At 45.6% G+C, this 22,847-nt stretch overlaps 1 protein-coding gene across 2 annotated transcripts in view; it reads left to right on the top strand.

The window, feature by feature from the left end:
- The window catches only part of PAK1 (p21 (RAC1) activated kinase 1), a 119,939-nt gene that overhangs the window by 82,833 nt on the left and 14,259 nt on the right, over positions 1–22,847 (top strand). For both annotated transcript variants that reach the window (XM_034759107.1, XM_034759108.1), the window contains 3 exons: positions 3,042–3,154; positions 18,227–18,344; positions 21,877–21,976. In XM_034759107.1, coding sequence (XP_034614998.1) covers positions 3,042–3,154; positions 18,227–18,344; positions 21,877–21,976 — 331 coding nt within the window. The remainder of the gene's footprint in view (positions 1–3,041; positions 3,155–18,226; positions 18,345–21,876; positions 21,977–22,847) is intronic.

Here is a 22,847-nt window from a genome sequence, read left to right on the forward strand (position 1 = left end):
GGCTGGACTTGATGACCTTTCAAGGTCCCTTCCAGTTCTAGGAGATAGGATATCTCCATTAAAAAAATAAATAAATAAAATAATAATAATTTAATGAGGGGCCTGAGCTAGTGGTCTGAGCATAGGACTGGGAAAAACCAGGTGCTCCTAAATTCTACACCCTGCATAACTTCACATTTGGAAGCATTTTTTTTTTTTGCAGCCATGAGGGTGTGTGTGTGTGTGTGTGTGTGTGTGTGTGTGTGTGTGTGTGTGTGAAAAAACATACTCATTATATGTGATATTAACATACATACTGTATATTTACCTATATAGTTCATTTTCCCTGAGCTCTTCCATAGAAGGGCCCATCTACGCTATCCTCATTTAAGTCCCCCTTGAAGACCCACTCTTCATCCACTGCCTACAGTGAAACTAATTGACCTGCACAGAAAATCTTTGTTTCCCTTTCCCAATACAATCTCTGTCTACTTGCTTGTCTGCCCTAAGGCTGATAGGTCACTGAGGCAGGTACCGTCCCATTTTGAATGTCTAGAAAGCACCTAGCACATCATGGGCAGTACCATAAACTAATGACAATGGGGTCACAGCATCACAGAAAATAAGGTCCTATATATTACATGTCTATTAGACAAATAAGAATTTTGCAATGATAGAATAATGTTCATTCTAATAACACTGAAGCTAGTATTGAGATAAACAGGAAAGCTTGTAGTATTATTGGTACTTGAAATATGGGTCCATTTTGCAATTATACAAAGCCAACAATTAAATACCAGTAGTCTTACAACTATCTGCTTTTTGCTGACACTGTATTAGGGACTGAAAAGGGGTGAGATGACAAAGCACTAATAAAAGTCTGACTTCACATTTTTGAAACGGGGAACCATGTTGGCTGCTGCTTGTTTCTTACAATTCCTTTGGAAAAGTAGTCTGAAAGTTTATTGTGCCTGTATGTTGCCTCTTAGGATCCCTTAACTGAGTTCCGTACCGATACTCAAACCCATTGTACACAACTGTGTAACCCATGGACTTAAATGACTTCCAGTAACCCCTGGTTCTCAACATGGTGAGAGCATGATCAGGCCCTAGACTTTACAATCCTGCAATCCTTAACCATTGTATTCTGTTAACCCATTCCTTGCTATGCTGAGTTCAAGTCATTTTTGGACATCGGTATCAATCTTTCCTATTATTCTGAAGTTCATTGACATTGAATGGCAGCACATTTAAAAGTAATAAAAGGAAATATTTTTATTATACAATGCATGTAACCTGTGCAACTGCTTGTCACAATATATAACAGGCCAAAAATTTAGTAGGATTATAAAAAGACTCTACATCTATATGGATAACAAACATCCAGAGTTACTAGTGTATGAATTAAAAACAAAAGATGAAACCAGAATTTTGGAAGGATTGGATGCTTCAGTGCATAAGCCACACTCTGACTAATGGATTAGAAAGAAATTTTCCTAGGGGAGTGCGGGGGCAGGCTATCCCATAACTATGTACTTAGAGGCCTTCTTTGCTCTGAAGCTTCTGATACTGGTTACTGTCAGACAAAACAGTGGGGCTAGTTAGTTGGACCGCTGTTCTGATCCAGTCTGGCAATTCCTGTGCTCCTAGGTTCTCACCAGTTCTTCTTTAGATCCAGGATGGCTTCTCCTCTGGCTGTGTTCTATATTCCATGTGTCATAAAACTGTCTTGTTTGTAAAAGGAATCTCTTTGACTGTTAGGCTGTTTGTTATCTAACAGATATATGGGTGGTTAAAATCCCCCTGATCTAGGGATTTCTTGTCTTCCAGCTCTGTGAGGTCTGGAGCAGATGCCCTCTGTTTTTCATTCCTCCTGTCCTAAGGGAACGAATGTCACCACTGCATGTTTTACTGTCAAACTGCAGTCTGACAGCTTTGTAAACACTGTTGACAAGCAGCACGTTCTCTCTGTTCTCACCTGTGTCAGGGTTTCCTGTAGCATCTATCACCATAATATATAAGCGCTGACCGTACCTATCTATACTGGCATTTTCCTTGCTGGCTCCCATCCATTAGAAATGCTGCCTTTTCTGCAAATAGCTCTTCGCCATAAAGGCGTAACTACATTCCCTTCACTTGATCCTTGCCTAAATATTGTACAAAAAACCAACACGACGTTAACACAATCAAACTGATTCTGCCGGCTTAGTCGTGCTGAGCAGTCCCATTGATTTAACCGTTACATGACTATACTATGAGTAAGAGTGCCTGAACTGGCCTTTATATACTGGTATTGTGACTATTTGGATATAATGGCGAAGAGCACATTGTATGAGATCTCTGTCTACTTTGTCTGTTTACACACACACACACACACACACACACACACACACACACACACACACACACACACACATATTTGTGTATGTGCAGTGATGCACTGCAGAAAATACAGACCAAGAGACTATAATAAGAGTCCACTCCACCCCCAAAGTTTTGGCTCGAGATGGGCCTGAACCAAACTCTCAGGTCTAAACACCACCAAACTTTGGATCTGAACACTGCTGCTCACCGTTGTAGCTCTAGTTATAACAGAGTGAAATTAGTACCTTGGAAAACTGCACTTAAGCTAAATGAATTTGTCCCACAAATTTCTTGGAGCCTGACTTGCATTTGAAAGAAGATGCTGATTCAAAATAAAGAGAACCGGATTCCTTAAAGAATGAGCTTTTTAGAGAAATCAATCCATGTTGTAGTAAGGAGCTGTTTGTTATTTTGCCACGAGCACTGCAAGGAGCAAGCCTGTCCAGCTATGACACAGGCGTCTAGTAGGAAAATACTCGCCTCTTCATATTTTTTTTGCTCGCGACGCTGAACGCTTCTGGAAGTGGACGGCATGAAAGTACTTGCACTGTTACGAAACAGCTGAGTACCCTGAGATAATAAAGTGGTGTTAAACTTTATTTGAAAATCGGACTTAAGTAGCAGAGACTAGCAACTGGCAGATTTCTAGGGATGTTAGTATGTTAATGCTTTATATATTTTTTCTCTCCTACTTTTAGGTTGCAATCAAACAGATGAATTTGCAACAACAGCCCAAGAAAGAACTTATAATTAATGAAATCCTTGTAATGAGGGAAAACAAAAACCCCAACATTGTCAACTACTTGGACAGGTATGTTCTGATTTAAAAGATAGGCTGTGTATAGCCACTGCCCTTCACCTTCCTCGGTGATCCTGTTTGAATCCAACCCAGGGTGATAGTAACACTGTATAGTAACTATGTGCCAGGAGTTTGGTGCTCTCAGTCCAGTTCTTAGTGGGCAGGTGTCTGCATCAAACGGCCTCCACTGGCACTCGATTCACTGTAAAAATGCTGGCATGGACGGCTTTAGTGCTATACAGTCAGGATTCCAAGTTGTGTCCCTCTCCTTTGCTGCATTTTAGACACTGAAAGCAATTTCCTTTCTGCCACCCGAGGAGAAATGGAAACTAAGCCATACTATGTACATTTTCCTTCCTCTTCCACTTGAGCTTTGATGTAAATGGTGCTGACATCCAGCTTGCAGAGAAATAAGGATCCCAGGGAACACTGTCCTTTAGCAGCTTCTTAAGATGACTGTTGTTCCTCCTTGAGTCAGGATACAATAGTCTAGCTACTGAATAGAAAACATACCCAGGGCTGGGCACAATCTGGGTATGAATAGTGGAGTGCAAGTGGGTGCAAGGAGCCGTTCTCCCCATCCTACGCATCCCTTCTCTGGGTCTGGATACAATCAAAGCCCTTCTGCTCAGGGAGCCCCCGGGCTGAGCAGCGCTATTGCCTAGGGTGGCAGTAACCTCTCCAAAGGGAGCAGGGCTCTTCCCTTCACAGAGCTGGCCCTCCTGGGGTTGGGAGCACATGCTGTGCCCTTTGGAAGAGCACATCAGCTGCTGCTTTCCCTGTTCGATCCCTGGAGGCACTGGCCTACTTCAGACATGCCATCTCCTGGAGCTCCCACTGGGCTGTTGGGCCTCCGCACCACCTCTCGTGCAAGGTCTGTGCCTTACAGTTTGTCTGCGGGTACTTTTTTGTGCTAGTTTAGCTGTATGTATTTCTAAGCCAATGTTGACAAAACTGTGTGTAGACAAGCCCTGAGACGCAACATTCTGGCTGTGCTGTGTGTTCTGATACCACAGCCACAAAATCCACCTTTCCACCCAAGTTAAGCTGTCACCTTAAAAATTGTTTCTAGTCCTCATGACTCTGAAAATCACCATGTAAATGTGCCCAGTGTGTAAATCAATGTGGTGGTGATTTCCTGTGCCTGTAGACCAGTGGTCTCCAGCCTTTTTACGCCCAAGATCACTTTTTGAATTTAAGGACAACCCAGGATCCATGCCACCCCTTTTTTAAGACCCCACTCCTTCCCCGAAGTCCCGCCCCGCTCACTCCATCCCCCACTCTCTCCGTCGCTTGCTCTACCCCACCCTCACTCACTTTCACCGGGTAGGGGGTTGGGGTTCGGGAGGGGGTGAGAGGTGCAAGCTCTGGGAGAGAGTTTGGTTGCAGGAGGGGGCTCCGGACTGTGGCAGAGTGTTAGGGCGCAGGAGGGGGTATGGAGAGGGGGGTCAGGGCTGGGGCAGGGTGTTGGGGTGAACGAGGGGGTATGGGATGTTGGCTCCGGGAGAGGGCTCAGGGCTGGGGGTTGGGGTGTGGGCTCCCACCAGGCAGCACTTACCTCGGGCGGCTCCCAGTCATCGGCGCAGTGGGGCTTAGGCAGGCTACCTGCCTGACCTGGCCCCACTCAGGCACATTGGCACCTCCTCCCTGTCATGAGCTGGGCCCACTCCCCGCCAGCCAGTAGTGCACCACGTGGCTACACTGCTCCCGGAAGGGGCCAACGCGCCTCTGTGGCCATTGGGAGGCAGCACGTGGCTCTGCGTGCTGCTCCTCTTTGCAGGCACCGCCCTTGCAGCACCCATTGGCCACAGCTCCCTGTTCCTGGCCAATGGGAGCTGCAGGGGTAGTGCTTGCAGGCAAGAGCAGTGCGCAGAGACCCCTCCCCCCCCCGCAGGTCATGCTGGCTACTTCTGGGAGCGGCTTCTGGGAGTGGCATGGGGCCGCTGAGCCTGGAGATCGCAATCGACTGGGAGAGTGTCCAGGATCAACCCATCGATTGCGATCGATGGGTTGGTGACCACTGCTGTAGACAATCTGAAACACATCTGTGAGAGCCATGAACTGCCCCTTTCAGCCCAACAGGGTGTTCACCTAACGATCACGGTAGAAACATCAGCATTGTCAATTGTTTTATTGTTGACCATTTTAAAAGAAACATTCAGTTAAAAGCCTTTTACTCTAATCCCAAACTGCCTTCCCAATTGCCAGAAACCTCCCTTGTCTCCTTCCCAGCTGCCAGAACCTGTAACCTCCCCCAATAACTATTAGGATGCAATTATGAGCTGTCAGAACAAAAATGTGTGGCATATCCAAAACTGTGGGGACTGCATACGTGACATGAATTTAGTATCAAACTAAATAATCTGGAGCACTGTGTATTGATTGTATTAGCCATTTTCATACATCATTAAAGTTCTCCATATTCAACTTCAATGGAGCTGCCACAGAATTAAGGTCCAGGTTGCTGCAGGGCATTCAGGACCCCGAAAACAGACCCTTGGCTCTGGACCACACACTTAGGCCTGGTCTACACTAGACGTTTATGTCGAAGTTAGCGCCGTTACATCGAATTAACCCTGCACCCGTCCACACCGCGAAGGTATTTAGTTCGACATAGAGGTCTCTTTAATTCGACTTCTGTACTCCTCCCCGACGAGGGGAGTAGCGCTAAATTCGACATGGCCATGTCGAATTAGGCTAGGTGTGGATGGAAATCGACGCTAATAGCTCCAGGAGCTATCCCACAGTGCACCACTCTGTTGACGCTCTGGACAGCAGTAAGAGCTCGGATGTTCTGAACTGCCACACAGGAAAAGCCCCGGGAAAATTTGAATTGGAATTCCTTTTCCTGTCTGGCCAGTTTGAATCTCATTTCCTGTCTGGACATCGTGGCGAGCTCAGCAGCACTGGCAACGATGCAGAGCTCTCCAGCACTGATGGCAGTGCAATCTCAGAATAGAAAGAGGGCCCCAGCATGGACTGATCGGGAAGTCTTGGATCTCATCGCTGTGTGGGGCGATGAGTCCGTGCTTTCCGAGCTGCGATCCAAAAGACGGAATGCAAAGATCTATGAGAAGATCTCTAAAGACATGGCAGAGAGAGGATACAGCCGGGATGTAACGCAGTGCCGCGTGAAAATCAAGGAGCTGAGGCAAGGCTACCAGAAGACCAAAGAGGCAAACGGACGCTCCGGATCCCATCCCCAGACATCCCGTTTCTACGAGGCACTGCATTCCATCCTCGGTGCGGCCGCCACCACTACCCCACCACTGACTGTGGACTCTGAGGATGGGATAGTGTCCACGGCCGGATCCTCGGACATGTTAGCGGACGGGGAAGATGAGGAAGGAGATGAGGAGGACGAGGCAGTCGACAGCGCTCACAACGCTGATTTCCCCGACAGCCAGGATCTCTTCATCACCCTTACAGAGATCCCCTACCAACCCTCCCCAGCCGTTACCCCGGACACAGAATCTGGTGAAGGATCATCCAGTAAGTGTTGTAAACATCTAAACATTTATTTGTAACAGAACCTGATTATTAACAATTTAAAAAATGGGTTTCTCATGATTAGTTTGATTAACTTAACGGTTCAGTCATGGGCAGTGCAACTATTTGAAAAAAATCTAGCAATGTCCGGTTTTGCATGATTGTCCTGCCCAAGCCGCTCTACTGTTTAGTCCCTGCTACTGCAGCTACAGTAAGATGCGGTCTATATGTCCGGGGATGGAGCAGAAATCCTCCGGGGACATCTCAAGGAAGCTCTCCTGCAGGTAATTTGAAATCCGCTGCATTAGGTTATTGGGGAGAGCGGCCTTATTGGGTCCTCCGTTGTAGGACACGTTGCCGCGCCACGAGACTAGCAAGTACTCCGGAATCATTGCTTGGCACAGCATGGCGGCATACGGCCCTGGTCTTTGAAGGCTTTCCCGGAGCATTCTCTGTCTGTCGCTCTCAGAGATCCTCATGAGGGTGATGTCGCTCATGACGACCTGCTTTGAATGAGGTAGGGGAATGTTAGTGTTGGGACTGCTTTACCGTTCCTTTACAGAACTGTAACCGCTGGTTTGCAGCCACGCGGTGGAGGCGGGAGAGGGTCAGCCGAAAGGGATCGTTCCCGGGGACAGCCGCGAGGGTGTGGGACAGGAGCAGACTTCCTGCTTGCCGGATTGCTGGCAGCAGGGACCGACATTGATTTCAATGTGAAATGAGGCCATTGCTAATATTAAAGTTTTAAGCTGCCACGAATCTACGGCTTACCATGTCTGCGTGCAAGAGCAATTCCGTTGTCCTGACAGGGTTCTCGAAAGTGCTCTGCAAAACCCCAGACACTGAATGCGAAGGCCGAGAATTCGACCTTGTGCTGAGTGCGCATGTGATAGGTGCTGTGCATGGTCCTGTTCACAGAGAAAGACTATGTTCTTTGTTCACAACTACATTTATCTTTCTGAGGAATTCACTCCCTTTTTCCCATTCCCACAGCCCCATCTGCGACTGTCTCACAACCTAGCCTGTCATCACACTCCCAGAGGCTAGGGAGGATTAGGCATAAGAAGAAGAGGACACGGGAGGACATGTTCTCAGAGCTTATAGCCTGCTCCCGAGCCCAGGCAGCACAGCAGACCCAGTGGCGGGAAAACTTGACCCGAATGCACCAAGCAAACATGGATCGGGAGGAGAGGTGGCGTCAGGAAGACCAGCAGGCGACTCAAACCCTGCTTGGACTACTGAGGGAGCAAACGGACACGCTCCGGCGCCTTGTGGATGTTCTGCAGGAACGGAGGCAGGAGGACAGAGCCCCGCTGCAGTCCATCTCTAACCGCCCTCCCCCGCCACCAAGTCCCATACTCCCTTCACCCAAAGTGCACAGAAGGAGAGGCGGCAGAGTCCCTGCTAACTCTCACTCCACCCCTGCAGAGAGCTCGAGCAGCAGAAGGCTCTCATTCCCCAAAGTTTGACAAGTACTTTCCTTCCCGCCTGACACAAGCCCCCGTCCAAGTTTCACTTCCCAGTCCCATGTGTAGTTGATAATAAAAAATATGTTTCTGTTAACTACTGTTTCCATCATGTTCTTTTGGAGGAGGGGGGGAAAGGGGGTTGGTAATTGGACAGGACAGTCACCTTTGGCAGGGTACATAGTCGGGGGCAGGCACAGCAGCAAGGCACATACATAGTGCAGTGATGCAGTGACTACTTACCCTGGTTAGTCTGGGAGGTTCTTTTCATGTTATGTGGTGGGGGGTGGGTTGCTCTGTGACTTTGTGGCAGGGGAGGGCAGTTAGAGATCTTAAGCGGCGGTCCTTAGGCAGGATCACAGAGCCACACAGCAGGGGATCTGTAACCGTCCCCCCCCTGCCACAAAGTCACATAGACCCCCCATACACACAGTCCCTATCAGGAGGGGTGACAGGCTCCGTTGAAAGAACCATCCCACCGCAGCGGAGCCTGTCAGTCCTTGAGTTTAGAAGCTGCATTCGCGCGACTACACTACACCCGCTCCGCACCACAGTCTGCGTCCCAGTTTTTAAAAATTCCCGCGAAAACAGTATTAAAGAAAACGGTGTGCTTTAACAAAGTTGAACTATTTTTATTTTGAAACGTGTGTTGGAAGTGGGGTGAAGGCTTCTCTGTACACAAAATTAGAAAGTCACAGGTTACCCTGCTCACTCAGGAACTTTGCTTTCAAAGCCTCCCGGATGCACAGCGCTTCCCGCTGGTCTCTTCTAATCGCCCGGCTGTCTGGCTGTGAGTAATCAGCAGCCAGGCTAATTTCCTCAACCTCCCACCCCGCCATAAAGGTCTCCCCCTTGCTCTCACAGAGATTGTGGAGCACACAGCAAGCTGCTATAACAATGGGGATATTGGTTTCGCTGAGATCACAGCGAGTCAGCAAGCTTCTCCATCTCCCCTTGAGACGTCCAAAAGCACACTCCACCACCATTCTGCACTTGCTCAGCCGGTAGTTGAAGAGTTCTTTTTCAGTGTCCAGGGCACCTGTATAGGGCTTCATGAGCCAGGGCATTAGCGGGTAGGCTGGGTCCCCGAGGATGACTATAGGCATCTCCACATCCCCAACAGTTATTTTGTGGTCCGGGAAGTAAATACCTTGCTGCAGCCGTCTAAACAGACCAGAGTTCCTGAAAACACGAGCGTCATGAACCTTGCCCGGCCATCCCACGTAGATGTTGGTAAAACGTCCCCTGTGGTCCACCAGTGCTTGCAGCACCATGGAAAAGTAGCCCTTTCTGTTAATGTACTGGCTGGCCTGGTGGTCCGGTGCCAGGATAGGGATGTGAGTTCCATCTATGGCCCCACCGCAGTTTGGGAATCCCATCGCTGCGAAGCCATCTATGATCGCCTCCAAGTTTCCCAGGGTCACTACCTTTGGCAGCAGTACATCAACGATTGCCTTGGCTACTTGCATCACAACAACCCCCACGGTAGATTTGCCCACCCCAAACTGGCTCGCGACTGACCGGTAGCAGTCAGGCGTTGCAAGCTTCCAGAGGGCTATGGCCACTCGCTTCTGGACAGTCAGGGCTGGTCGCATCCGGGTGTCATTGCGCTTCAGGGCAGGGGACAGCAACTCACAAAGTTCAAGGAAAGTTCCCTTCCGCATGCGGAAGTTTCGCAGCCACTGTGATTCATCCCAGACCTGCAGCACTATGCGGTCCCACCACTCAGTGCTTGTTTCCCGGGCCCAGAATCGCCGTTCCACGGCATCAACATGACCCATTGCCACCGTGATGTCCTCGGCGCTGGGTCCCCTGCTTTCTGAGAGGTCTGTGCTACTCTCAGACTTCAGGCCATCACCGCGTTGACGTAGCCTCCTCGCCTGACTTTTCTGCATCTGCCTCAGGGCAACCTGTATGATAAGCTGCGAGGCGTTGAGAGCGGCCACAACTGCAGCGATGGTTGCAGCGGGCTCCATGCTCACAGTGCTGTGGCGTCCGCGCTGTCAATGACTTGAAAAGTGCGCGAAATGATTTCCCGCCGGCGCTTTCAGGGAGGGAGGGAGGGCGGGAGTGAGTGATGGATGGATGACGACAGTTACCCAAAAGCACCCTCGACACATTTTTTTACCCAGAAGGCATTGCTGGCTCGACCCAGAATTCCAATGGGCAGCGGGGACTGCGGGAACTGTGGGATAGCTGCCCACAGTGCACCGCTTCCAATGTCGACGCTTTCCCCGTTAGTGTGGACTCACAAAGTCGAATTACTGTCCTTAGTGTGGACACACACGTTCGACTTTGCAATATCGATTCCAAATATTCGATTTAAGTAAAATCGAACTACTCTCGTAGTGTAGACAAGGCCTTAAATCTTGACTTACTCCAGCCCTTCAAAAGCACTGTAGGTAAATAGCCATGAAGTTTGTCTGTGGGTCTTTCAGATTAGACTGCGTAACAGAATACGCATCTGCTCTGCACAGATATTACAGTCCCCAAGACCTTTCCTTAAGGGGTCTGCCTGTCTTTACCCAAAAATATTGTTCCTCACACTTTTGCATCTGTGAGCTGCAGTTCAGTGGTGCTGTATGTACTGCAAACTTGTAAAGCATTTTAGTACCTTTAGGGATGAGAGGTGCAGCTATATAAATGTAAATTGTTATGATAAAACCAAGGATGTGTTGACATGGAGGGTTATTTTACCTTTAGTTTTTTCCCAGTGGGTATTTGAGACAGACACCAGTCCGTTATTAATCAGTCTAGCTGTTGTTGTGCCTACAGTAGAACCTCAGAGTTACAAACACCTCGGGAATGGAGGTTGTTTGTAACTCTGAAATGTTCGCGACTCTGAACAAAATGTTATGGTTGCTCTTTCAAAAGTTTACAATTGAACATTGACTTAATTCAGCTTTGAAATGTTACTATGCAGAAGAAAAATTTTGCTTTTAACCATCGTAATTTAAATGAAACAAGCACAGAAATAGTTTCCTTACCTTGTCAAATCTTTTTTTAAACTTTCCCTTTATTTTTTTAGTAGTTTAACACTGTACTGTACTGTATTGGCTTTTTTTTGTTTCTGCTGCCGCCTGATTGCATAATTCCAGTTCCAAATGAGGTGTGTGGTTGATCTGTCCGTTTGTAACTCTGGTGTTCATAACTCTGAGATTCTGCTGTATCTGTTTCTCTCAGCACATCGCATACGATAATCCTCTAAATCACACACTAGGTACATTCAAATAAGTCCTGAGAATCCTTCCCAACCACCGGCACAATCACTAGAACCTTCAGTCATACCACCGACCATACCCTGTTTGTACAGCTCTCCCCATGATTCCAGGAAAACTTGGGAGAGGACTGAGCCTTGTAGCACATCCTGATGGGATTCTGAATCCAGGTGAACCGAGGCAGGAGAGGGGATCCAGACCCCTCCACCCTGTTACCAGCCCTCTCACAATTAAAACAGAGCTGTTAATTCAAGCCCTGCAGAGGACTGAACTGTCCCACTATTGAATGGAGAGCATTTATAAATATTTCGCCATCAGTGACTTGTAATGTGACTTCGGGGGGTTAGTTCTTGACTGTTCTTTTTTTTTTTGGTTTGTCTTTTAAATGTCTCTTCCCATCTGTGTAGAGTGTTGCAAAGAACACAAGATTAAATGCTGTGAATTTAAGTTGGTTGATGGAGAGCAGTGTGACAACTTCCTTTGACAATAAGGTTGCTTAAAGGAGGCATTGATTATCTAATTAGAGAAGCTGTGCAACACTACATGTACTGCACTTGCCTTCTCCATTAAGAAAATCTGGGCTATAGGGTAATTACATGCCCTGTCTTCTTGTTTAAATGCCTTCAGTACATGAGCTGCCGCTTTTGTCATCGCCCTTCTTTGAAAAGATGTCTTGAACAGAACTCATCATTCTACTGCTTTAGGCAGTGGGCAAAGCAACTCCCAAATAGTTCTGTAATAGTTACAAGATGGGGGAATGCTATGTACAGATTAGGTACTTCAGTTTTGCACCAGTGTGAACCTGGGGTTCTGCTGGTGAGTAAAAAGGGAGTAATGTAGTGGTGAATCATGCCTGGCCTGGCCTGCCCTATTCCCTGTCCTTTCTCGGACACTGAATGCATTTCCGATTGGAACCCAAATTTGCTTTAGCAAATCTATTATTACAAAAGGCAGCATGGGGAAGGATACCCTTGCAATTAGGTGACTGGACTAGGGAGAGAGGGATCTAAGCCCCTTATGGATCTATAGGCTTCCAACAGCTGTGTGAAAAACAGATCATAGGCCCTTCTATTGCCCCAATTCCTATGACTGTAAAATGGGGCAAATCATGCTTTATCCACTTTTGTATACCACCAGGAACTGCATCTGAAATGTATTTTATTACAGAGGTGCCTAGAGGTTCCAATCAGATTGGGTCCCCATTGTGCTAGGCGCTGTATCAAAATACTACGCAAGTGCAATGTATTTTTTCCTTTGAATCCCAATCCTCCAGTGCTTTGCATATGAGTGAGAACATAAGAACATAAAGACCATACTGGGTCAGACCAAAGGTCCATCCAGCCCAATATCCTGTCTTCCGACAGTGGCCAATGCCCGGTGCCCCAGAGGGAGTGAACCTAACAGGTAATGATCAAGTGATCTCTCTCCTGCCATCCATCTCCACCCTCTGACAAACAGAGGCTAGAGACACCATTCCTTACCCATCCTGGCTAATAGCCATTAATGGACTTAACCTCCATGAATTTATCCTGTTCTCTTTTAAACCCTGTTATAGTCCTAGCCTTCACAACCTCCTCAGGCAAGGAGTTTCACAGGGTTACTGTGCGCTATGTGAAGAACTTCCTTTTATTTGTTTTAAACCTGCTGCCCATTAATTTCATTTGGTGGCCCCAAGTTCTTATATTATGGGAACAAGTGAATAACTTTTCCTTATTCACTTTCACCACACCACTCATAATTTTATATACCTCTATCATATCCCCCCTTAGTCTCCTCTTTTCCAAGCTGAAGAGTCCTAGCCTCTTTAATCTCACCTCATATGGGACCCGTTCCAAACCCCTAATCATTTTAGTTGCCCTTCTCTGAACCTTTTCTAATGCCAATATATCTTTTTTGAGATGAGGAGACCACATCTGTACGGTGGACCCCTGTACCTATGCAGAGCCCCAGTGAGGTAAACATAGAGAGGCCTTTTGTTTCTCAGCTTTGAGAGAAATCTCCTTTAAAAATGAACAAACAACAAAACCAACCAATCAGCTCCACAGAAATAAAAACCTTCAGTTGTAGTCACCTATATGGAAAAGCCCTATGCAATTGAATAGGAGTAGAATCACAGGGCTACACAGAAATGTAATACTGTACTGTGCACCTCTGAAATTTAATAGCTAATGCTAATTTCACTATAAGATTTTTAAAAATTAATAGCGCTCTATAGTAGGAATATAACTTTGTATCAAATACTATGTGATTGTCCAAAAACTGTGTAGAAGAGCTGTCATTTTCTACTAAATTCTATAGGGTTTTTCACAAGAGCAGGTTTATAGTGATGGTTGGTGTTTATATGTTGTTTTCTATAGAAAAATCTCAAAGTACTTTGTAAACTGTAAGCCTGAGAGAAACACATCACTATTCTACAGCTGGAGAGACAGAGGTACAGAGAGGTTCTGGGCCCGATTCTCCCACCCTGACTCACGCTGAGTAACATCTTGTTGCATAAGGAGCCCCATTTCAGTAGGACTACATAGCGTGAGTCAGGGTAGTAGAATTTGACCCCAAGTGATGTGCCCAAGGTCATACAGCAGGTCAGTGGGAGGGAACAGAACTTGGTCCTGTATCTGTAATCACAGTCCCCTTTGCTGTCTCAGAAACTGCCCCCTTCCCCCCCAAAGGCATTTGAAACATATCTGCAATAAACAATGCAGTGACTAATACTGGCCTCTGCTGTGGTTAAAGATCAAAATGAGCCTGGAGGTGGCACCAGCCTGCTTCCTCAAATCACATTTTCGCAGCTGGAGCTGGCAGGAAGCTTGAATTAATTTTGCGTCCTTGCAGGTTGTGTAAGATCTCTGGTATTTAGGTGCCCAGGCTCTGGCATGCACATACGGCTGCTGATGGCATCGCTTCAGATTCCCAGCGTGCTTCTTGGCTTGCTCTGTCCGCTGCTCAGAATTACTTTTCAGCTTCCAGCTGGTGCTCACTGGGTTGTGCTGTGTGTGGTCATGCGGGACATGTGATCTTTCAATCTCTTGCCCATTTGGCAAGCTGAGTTATGCTGCAGAAGACACTAGTGGCAGGGAAGGAAAGTGCCACTGATCAATTAAAGGTGCTGATGAAATCTGCAAGGCAGCCATGTCTAATTGTACTTGACTGGAAAGATGATGATGATGATGGGTAAGACACAAAACCTTAAAAGTGGGTGGGGGGGATTTTGGGATACAATAGCTTTGGGGGTCCATTAGGAGGAGGATAATCCAATTTCATAGTGTCAGCAGGAATATTCGTGAAGAAAATTGTACTGTTCCAACTCTATAGTCTCCTTCAAGAGGGAGTTATTGCACAGACAGCAGAACCAGTCTTAGCCCCGTTCCTATGGAATCTGTACTGCTGGGAAGAGACTCCAAACAGAGCAGCAAAGGGGGCACTTCACCACAGCTTCCTTTCCCCATGGATGTCTGGTGTCCGGAGGCTGTGTTCTCTGCACATGCAGGAAAACATAGGCCAGTCGGTGAATGTTCCTGGGCCCTGTGTACACTCCTGCAGGATTCTCAAGGGATTTGCCCAGTACTACGCAGAGAGTCATTGGTGAGCTGGGATTCTGATCTCCTTGGCTCCTAGTCACCTGCTCAGATGACTAGACCATACCTGTCCTCATTTAACTAGAGTCTCCTTTAGTGCAAGTGTAAATGGTCTGTGTTACTTTGGAGTAAAAGCCCACACCCCGAAGCAGTCCTGTGTGGCCTCAGAATCATTACTGTCTACAGTAACTCCTCGCTTAACGTTGTAGTTCTGTTCCTGAAAAATGCGACTTTAAGCAAAACAATGTTAAGCGAATCCAATTTCCCCATAAGAATTAATGTAAATAGGGGGGGTTAGGTTCCAGGGAAATTTTTTTCACCAGACAAAAACTATGTATAGATATACCCACAGTACACGTTTTAAACAAACAATTTAATACTGTTCACAGCTATGATGATTGTGAAGTTTGGCTGAGGTGGGGAAGTTAGAGGGTGGAAGAGGGTGGGATATTTCCCAGGGAATTCCTTGCTGCTAAATGATGACCTAGCACTCGGCTGAGCCCTCAAGGGTTAACATGTTGTTAATGTAGCCTCTCATCAAGGAAGCATGAACAGGAGGGAGGGGAGACAGCATAGCAGACAGAGACAGGCACACACCTTGTGTGGGGGGGAGAGAGAAATGCACACTGCCCCTTTAAGTAAGCTGACCCACTCTTAAGTGCATTGTCTTTTTAAGTGGATCAGGAAGTTGAGACAGCAGCTGCTGCCCCAAGCTCCCTCTGTCTCTCTCTCTCTCTGTCCCCTGCCTGCTCTATATGGAGAAGTGGTAAGCGGGGTGCAGGAGCAGGGGGACATTAGCCCCCTCCCTTCCCCTCCTGCACAGCAAGCAGGAGTCTCTGGGAGCAGTTCCAAGGCAGAGGGCAGGAGCAGCACATGGCAGTGGGGGGAGGAACAGCTGAACTGCCGATTGCTAGCCTGCTGGGCGGCTGCAGCACAGAGAACTTAGGGGAGCGGGGGGCTGATAGGGGGGCTGCCGGTCCACCCTGATTCCAAGCCCCCAGCAGCTAGCTGCAACAGGCTGTTCTTCCTGCAAGCAGTGGACAAAGCATGTTCCCTAATTGATCAGCAACGTAACAAGTTAACTGGGACGACTTTAAGTGAGTTACTGTATTTTAAAGCCAGAATATTCGTTAAAACTTCTTGATTCTCCTATTTGAAAGATTTTAGCTAATCATTGAACCAGACACTCACCTTGCTTTCTACCTCTGACAGCTTGGAGAATTAGTCATTACTCTGAGACTGTCTATTACATTTTCCTCTGGCTCTCAAGACGCAGTAGGATTGGTCATCTGATCAGACTGAAGCGTTCTTTAATCGATGCTAGTGCACAATGGCACCACCAGCGCAGCAGCTCTTAATCTGATTTGAGTTCTTGTTTTTCTGTCTGCTGGTCACGTCTGCTTTATAGACCAACAGGCTGCAAAATGTTCTGGTAATAAAATGTTTACACATCGATTTTTTTCCTCCCCTCAAAATTAACTTTAAAAACAGAGGAGGGTAGCAGTGATGAGATAGAAGTTATAATTGGCATTTACGGTGAGGGTAACAAATAAATTAAGCTTCCCGCTATGGGCTCTGTAAAGGAAGGTAGTTTCTCATGTTACAGATGGGTAAACTGAGGCAAAGAGGTAAGATGACTTACTGAAGGTCACACGAGCTAATGCCAGAGATAGCAGTTCTTCGTCCCAGTGTCTTGTTTATAACCTCAAGAGCACACGTACTCCTTAGAGGGACTAGGATTTCACCACAGCCCCCTGGAAGAGGGAAATTGTGAACTGGCCAACAGAACCAGGTCATATGCAGCCATCTCTTTCCCAGCCCCTGTCCTATTCTGTTGTGGACATACCAGGAAAGGGTCAGGACAGAGCCCTGCTGTACTAGATTCACAGCTGGAGTATGGTGCTTTAGCTCTAATTTAATGCCAGGGCAATTTGAGAATCAGGCAGCCGTAATCAGCTCCCCCGTGGACATGCCCTTTGCCCCTGCACCAAGCAGCTCTTGATGCAGGTATGAATCTGGCCCAAGGGTGGTCTTGTGATTAAAACACAGAACTAGGAACGAGAAGCCTGGTCTATAAGCTTGGTCTGCTACTCTCTGGTGGTGTTTGGGGAAAATCTGTTTAACCTCTCTGCCTTCACTTACCCTCTGTGTAAAATGGTGATAACGCTTGCGTATCTTGCAGGATACTGTCATTCTCAAATTGCTTTGAGATCCTTAGGTGTCATAGGTGCAAGGAAAAAATTAATGATCAGACTTTAAGAATGTACAATATTGTCTTAAAAATGACTCTACTTAGTGGGCACACAGCTGATCCATGACAAAACAGGAGCATATTACTATCTCCCCATCCTCCCTTTCCTCTCCCACACCTTCTATTTTCAACTACATGTTCTCTCTTGTCTTAAACTAAGATCCAAGCTCTTTGGGGCGGGTACATCAAATAATAAATCATTGGAGTACCAGAAATAATATCTGAATAGCTTAAATCTCTAGCACTGCTAAATTAACTGTCTGTTAACGAATAGCTGAAAGCCCATGCTGTCGCAGGGTTAATTCATAGTCACGTATGTCAAAAATAAAACAAAAGGATGAAAATGGCCGAGAACTTAAAAATTGGATATAACAGTCAGCAAATTCCATGTGTATGCTGGTTATGTCGTGTGGGTGGTTGTGTTGATTTGTGTCTCTAGGAGGGGTTGTGCTAGAATATTTGTTGATTTGTACAGGTGGTGAATGAGGGGAGTGTGCTGTGATAAAGCGGTGTGTGCATTTTTGGGCTTATTGTACGTGCTGGTTGTTGTGTTGTATGGGTGGTTGTGTTGTGCTGGGAGAGTTGTGTGGGTTTATATGGTGGCAGTTAGGTACAGAGGTGTGGCAATTTGGCCAAGTAATTCATCATCTGTGCAGTTTCCCTCAGACAGCCAATGAAAGTGTTGCATGTTAATTAGCTGCAGAGTAAGGTGATTGGTTGAGTTACCTCTCCTATAACAATGGTTTGAGACTCTTGGCATGGCATAGATACATGCATTACTATCGCTGTTCACCACAATGCATAAAGTAAAAATGGCCGAGAACTTAAAGTTGGATGAAAGCAGACTGCGAATCCGAGTGATGATTCAACCTGGTGATATTCTGAACAAAAAAGAGCTCTCAGCCATGCTTGTAAGCTGTTTCCATCACTCCACACTGACTCTCCAGGCATTTTGGGCTTTAGAATGAGGCACAGATGCCTAGTGGCCCACTACATTTTAAAAATAGCTTTACTCAGAGCTTTTTTGGCTAAAGAAATACAACTACCGTCTGTTATTATTTTTTTTTTTTTTTGGCCCTTTATAGTTACCTCGTAGGAGATGAACTGTGGGTAGTTATGGAGTATTTGGCAGGCGGCTCCCTGACGGATGTTGTAACAGAGACCTGCATGGATGAAGGACAAATAGCAGCTGTGTGTCGAGAGGTAAGATTATGCTCTACTCGTCAGAACGAGTGCTTAGCGTGAAATGTATAAATAAAATTAAGATTTCCATGAAGTGTCATGGTTTTACAAGTGTCATGGTTTTACAGTATGACTTGGAGCGAGACATTTAATAGTTCCATAGGACATAGCTTAACTGCGACAGAAACATTTAAAAGAAATATCACCAGTGAATTGAGCACAGAAGTAGCATGCCACAGTGCTATGCAAACTCTAGCTAATGGATGCAGTCCTGTTAACAGAGTAAATCTTTAACCATTTGAATCTCTGTTACCTAAAGTTCTTTGTTTGAAGTAAGGCCTGCCTGCCAGTGTCTGCCTAGGGACATGGTGGATTCTCCATCACTTGCAATCATTAAGTCAACACTGGATACCTTTTGAAAAGCTGTGCTGTACCTCAAACAAGTTGTGGGCTTGATGGGAAAAAGTACCAGGCACAGTTCTGTGCTCTGGTGTTAATGCAGGAAGGCAGATTAGGTGATCACAATGGTCCCATCTGGCCTGAAAATCTTAATGTCATTAATTCTCTGCACTGATTTAGTGCCCCCATTACATCAGCATAAAATGACTTTATACTGTTTTGATTTGCCCCAGAAACCAGGCTGTGAGGGGCAAGCAAATGCTGAATGAAGGGGGAGATTTTCAAAGGCATAGATGGGAATTAGGCACCTGACTTTCCATTGACCCAGCTGCCTTCTTTGCCTTTGAAAAAACTCCCCCCATATTTTTGTACTGTCCCAGAGCCTTTACTTTCCTCCTGCCCTGGAAGGTGAATTCCATTATCCAATGGAATTCCAGCTTTTTAAAAGCAGAAGAAAGAAAGAAGATGCTCCTTCTGGAGGGGCAGGTGGAATTTTAAGGCCTCGTTAAGATAGGCCCCACAGAGATTCCAGGCTTCCTGTGGATGTTCCTAAAAGAGCTCGTTCTGGCACACTATACGTGGGGAAGGGGGTGGCATTCCTCTTGAATATAAAGCTGCTCTTTTTCCACTTGTGGTGCAGTTCTCAAATCTCTCTCCTTTTCAAATGTTGTTTAGAATTCAATAATTATACTGAAGAAACTTGGAAAACCATGCATCAGGTCGAAGAACTGTGGAAGCTCTGTTGTTGCCTAGGCCTTTATGGGCCAGCTCACTATTACAAAGGAGTTTTCTGGTAGTGCTCTTGTCATAGTGCAGAACGTTTTATTCCAGGTTCTGCCAAAGGAACCCATACACAGTGTTTATTTTTTAAATTTGGTTTGACCTATTTCTTCACAGCCTCATTAGTGGATCCATCATCTCAGTGTTAATATTCTGTTTTCAGACAGGCTTGCAACCTATTCTGGAGTTTCTAGGATAGTCCCTGTTTTCAGGGCAATCCCAGATCCCACATCTAGTTAATGGGGCTCAAAATCACTTTTAGGGCTCCCAACACATGAGCCCTTGCAGCATGGTAACATTTTGATGCCTTAACCCTCAGATCTAGAGCTAGGCAAATTTTTTCAGAAGTTTCTTTACCGAAAAACTCAGTTTGGGGTGAGTGAAGCTATTCGCAAATTTGTGTTTTGTTCACCAACCAGTTTCAACCAAACAGAAAAAGTTGAAATGTTTCAGAACCATGGAAAGGAATTATTTTGTTTCAACCCCACAACAATTCATTTCAGTTTTCAGGCCTTTTGAAGAAAACAAAGCAAAGGCTTCCCAAAATGGTGGGGGTGCCTCTGTTATAATAGCCCTGTGGCTAGAGCAGTTACCTGGGATGTGGGAAACCCTGGTTCAGTTTCCTCATCTGCCTGATGCCGAGCAGGGACTTGAACTTGGTTTTCCCAGCTCACATTTTAAATAAGTGCCCTCACTGCAAGGCTGAAGGTTCATTCTTCCTCTCTTTAGTCAGACATGATGATATGAACAGCTCCTAGCCCATGAACAGCCCCCAGTCTTGAATTTTCCCAACTCTGAAATGTCCAGTCCTTTCCTGGACTATTCACAGGAATAATAAAGCTTGTTTGCTCCAACTCATCACTTTTTAACTGGAGTTAACTCTCACTTCAGTTCAAAGGCAATGCTGGGTTGGGTTAGATTAAAAGTAAAACAAGTTTATTAACAAGAGGGGATAGGATTTTAAGTGAGTTCCAATATAAAGAATGGAGCTAGAAATGGTTACAGGCAAATAGAAGTGAAAAATGCTTTATTTTAGCAGCTAAGACTTAACAAAACAAGCTACAGCCATTGTTCAATGTACCAATCTACTTTCCAGCAAGATGGCTGACCTCCCCTCTGGTCGGGTTCTTCCACAAAGTCCATGAAGATTGTCTTTTTAGATGGAAGATAACTTGGGATTTTTTTTTTTTTGCCCCTCTCTTTTATAGTCCAGTGAACTGTTGCAATGGATTTTTCTGAAGGTTAATGTCCCCAAAGTAAAGTTCATTCAAGCTGCAAGGAAGGCAACATGGAGTCTCTCGGTGAAGGAAATTTCATGCTGGTTTCTTCCCCTGCTGGTGTTTGTTAAAATGCAAATTGATCTGTTTCTTGTAGTCTGTCCTCCCCAACCCACCATGCTGTGATGCTGAGTGGTTATATCCTCCCCTTGTTTGCTTAATGGTCCTATTAACTTTCTATGTAAATTGCATTCCCATTGTCACTTACTCAACCTTGGAAGTACCTTCGAGGTGGCAGAACCACATTCCTTTGTCTAGGGTGGGGTAACTTCAGCTCTGCCTGGCAGATACACGTTAAGACCATTAATTCCCCACGTTTGTAAATTTGAATTTGTCCCCTGTACATACACCCTCAATAATATTAAGAATCTGTAATGATTTAGCTTTCTATTGCTATCGTAACCTGTCTCTAAAAGGTGTAATGTATGTCATTAATGAATTGGGTACACACAACCGGTCAGGGCAGCTGAAACTCACTCCCGGATGCCTGTGAGCCTCTTGCACTGGGATGCTGTTAGTCACAGTTTCCCACATCCCACGTGGCTGCTCTCACCAGTGGACAAAAGCTTATCAGGGAGGCTTCACCCAACCTCCTCCTTCCTATTTGAGAATCCTTTCCTTTGCTTTTGTCAAAACGCCTGAAATCTGAAACAAAATGTTTTGGGTAGAAGCTAAACATTTTTTTTTTTTGACGTTGAGACATTTTGTTTAGTTTTGACTTAAAAATTTTTTCTATTTTGATTTGCTAAAAAGTTTTAAAAATGCCTTTTTTAGTTTGACCCAAAAAATAACTTATTTATGCATTTGTTTATTTTGGGAGGAATTGCCACCGAACAGAAAAATCCATTTTTTGCCCAATTCATAACGATTAATTCCAATTTGAGATACTCTGACATATCACTTCTGTGTCACATAGAAATACAGTCATGAAACTGTGGAGATAGAATATGTTGCTTATAGTAAAGAAACTAAGCCCATGTTGTTTAAAAGTGCATATCTTCAGATTTGACTAGTTGGTCAGTTGCCCCTTTTCTAATGCAATTTCAAAGGTTGTTGAATGGCTTTATTAAAAAAAATACTGTGTTGTTTTCTCATAGTGTCTTCAGGCTCTGGAATTCCTGCATTCAAGCCAAGTTATTCACAGAGACATCAAGAGCGACAACATTCTACTAGGAATGGACGGCTCCGTCAAACTAAGTATGCAGAAGGCAGCCTTGATGATGACTCTGATTATGAGCTTGCAAATTAAAGGGCAGGTTGTCCTTCCAAGGCACAGTTGTGTTGTGAGGATAGCCAATAGGCAGTGGCACCTATTTGTGTTGATGGTAGCTGCAGGGATAAATCGCTGTGCACTGAGACCATAACTTTAAATATGGTCGGGCTAGATTAAAAAGGATGACTTGAGGGGGGTGGAAGAGATCCCGTTACTTGCAGAATGAGCACAATTAGTATGAAAAACAATGAACTGGCATTCTGGGGTTCCATGTTTTCCATCTTTACAAACTGTCAGCCATACGACTCAGCCTGGGCTCTGAGAGCCAAGCTAAATTTTTTCCTTCTTGCACATTATCACCAGCAATAAAGATTCTGCGTGCCACATTATGTCCTTAATATCACCTGTGCAATCATATTGCTTTCTGTGGGCTGGCACAGGGGTAAATGATTGGAACCCAGTAAAGAACTCTGTTGATGGTGTACTGGATGGAAGAGAAACCTGCTCCAGGGTTAACAGGAGACATAAACCTCTGCTTTAGTCAGTAACGTAAGCAGATATAACTCTAAATTCACTCCCGGAGCAGATCTGCTGAGTAAGAAGGTATCATTTATATTTTTTACATAAATCCCTTTTCAGAGTAGAGCTGCACTTCAATATCCCACGGTTTTGACTTTGTAGCAAGCTATGAATAGCTAGCCAGAGGCAAAGATGCTGTGTGCATTATAGAATTTTTTTTTTTTTAAACTGCATTCTGATAGCTGCCTAGTGCGGGTTAAGTTAGAAAAGTCTCTCTGTGAAAATGGTGCAGTATGCTTTCAGGCTGATTCTCTCAATGGCTCCAATACAAATTTA

Source organism: Trachemys scripta, chromosome 1 (assembly GCF_013100865.1).
Source record: "Trachemys scripta elegans isolate TJP31775 chromosome 1, CAS_Tse_1.0, whole genome shotgun sequence".
Classification (NCBI taxonomy): Eukaryota; Metazoa; Chordata; order Testudines; family Emydidae; genus Trachemys; species Trachemys scripta.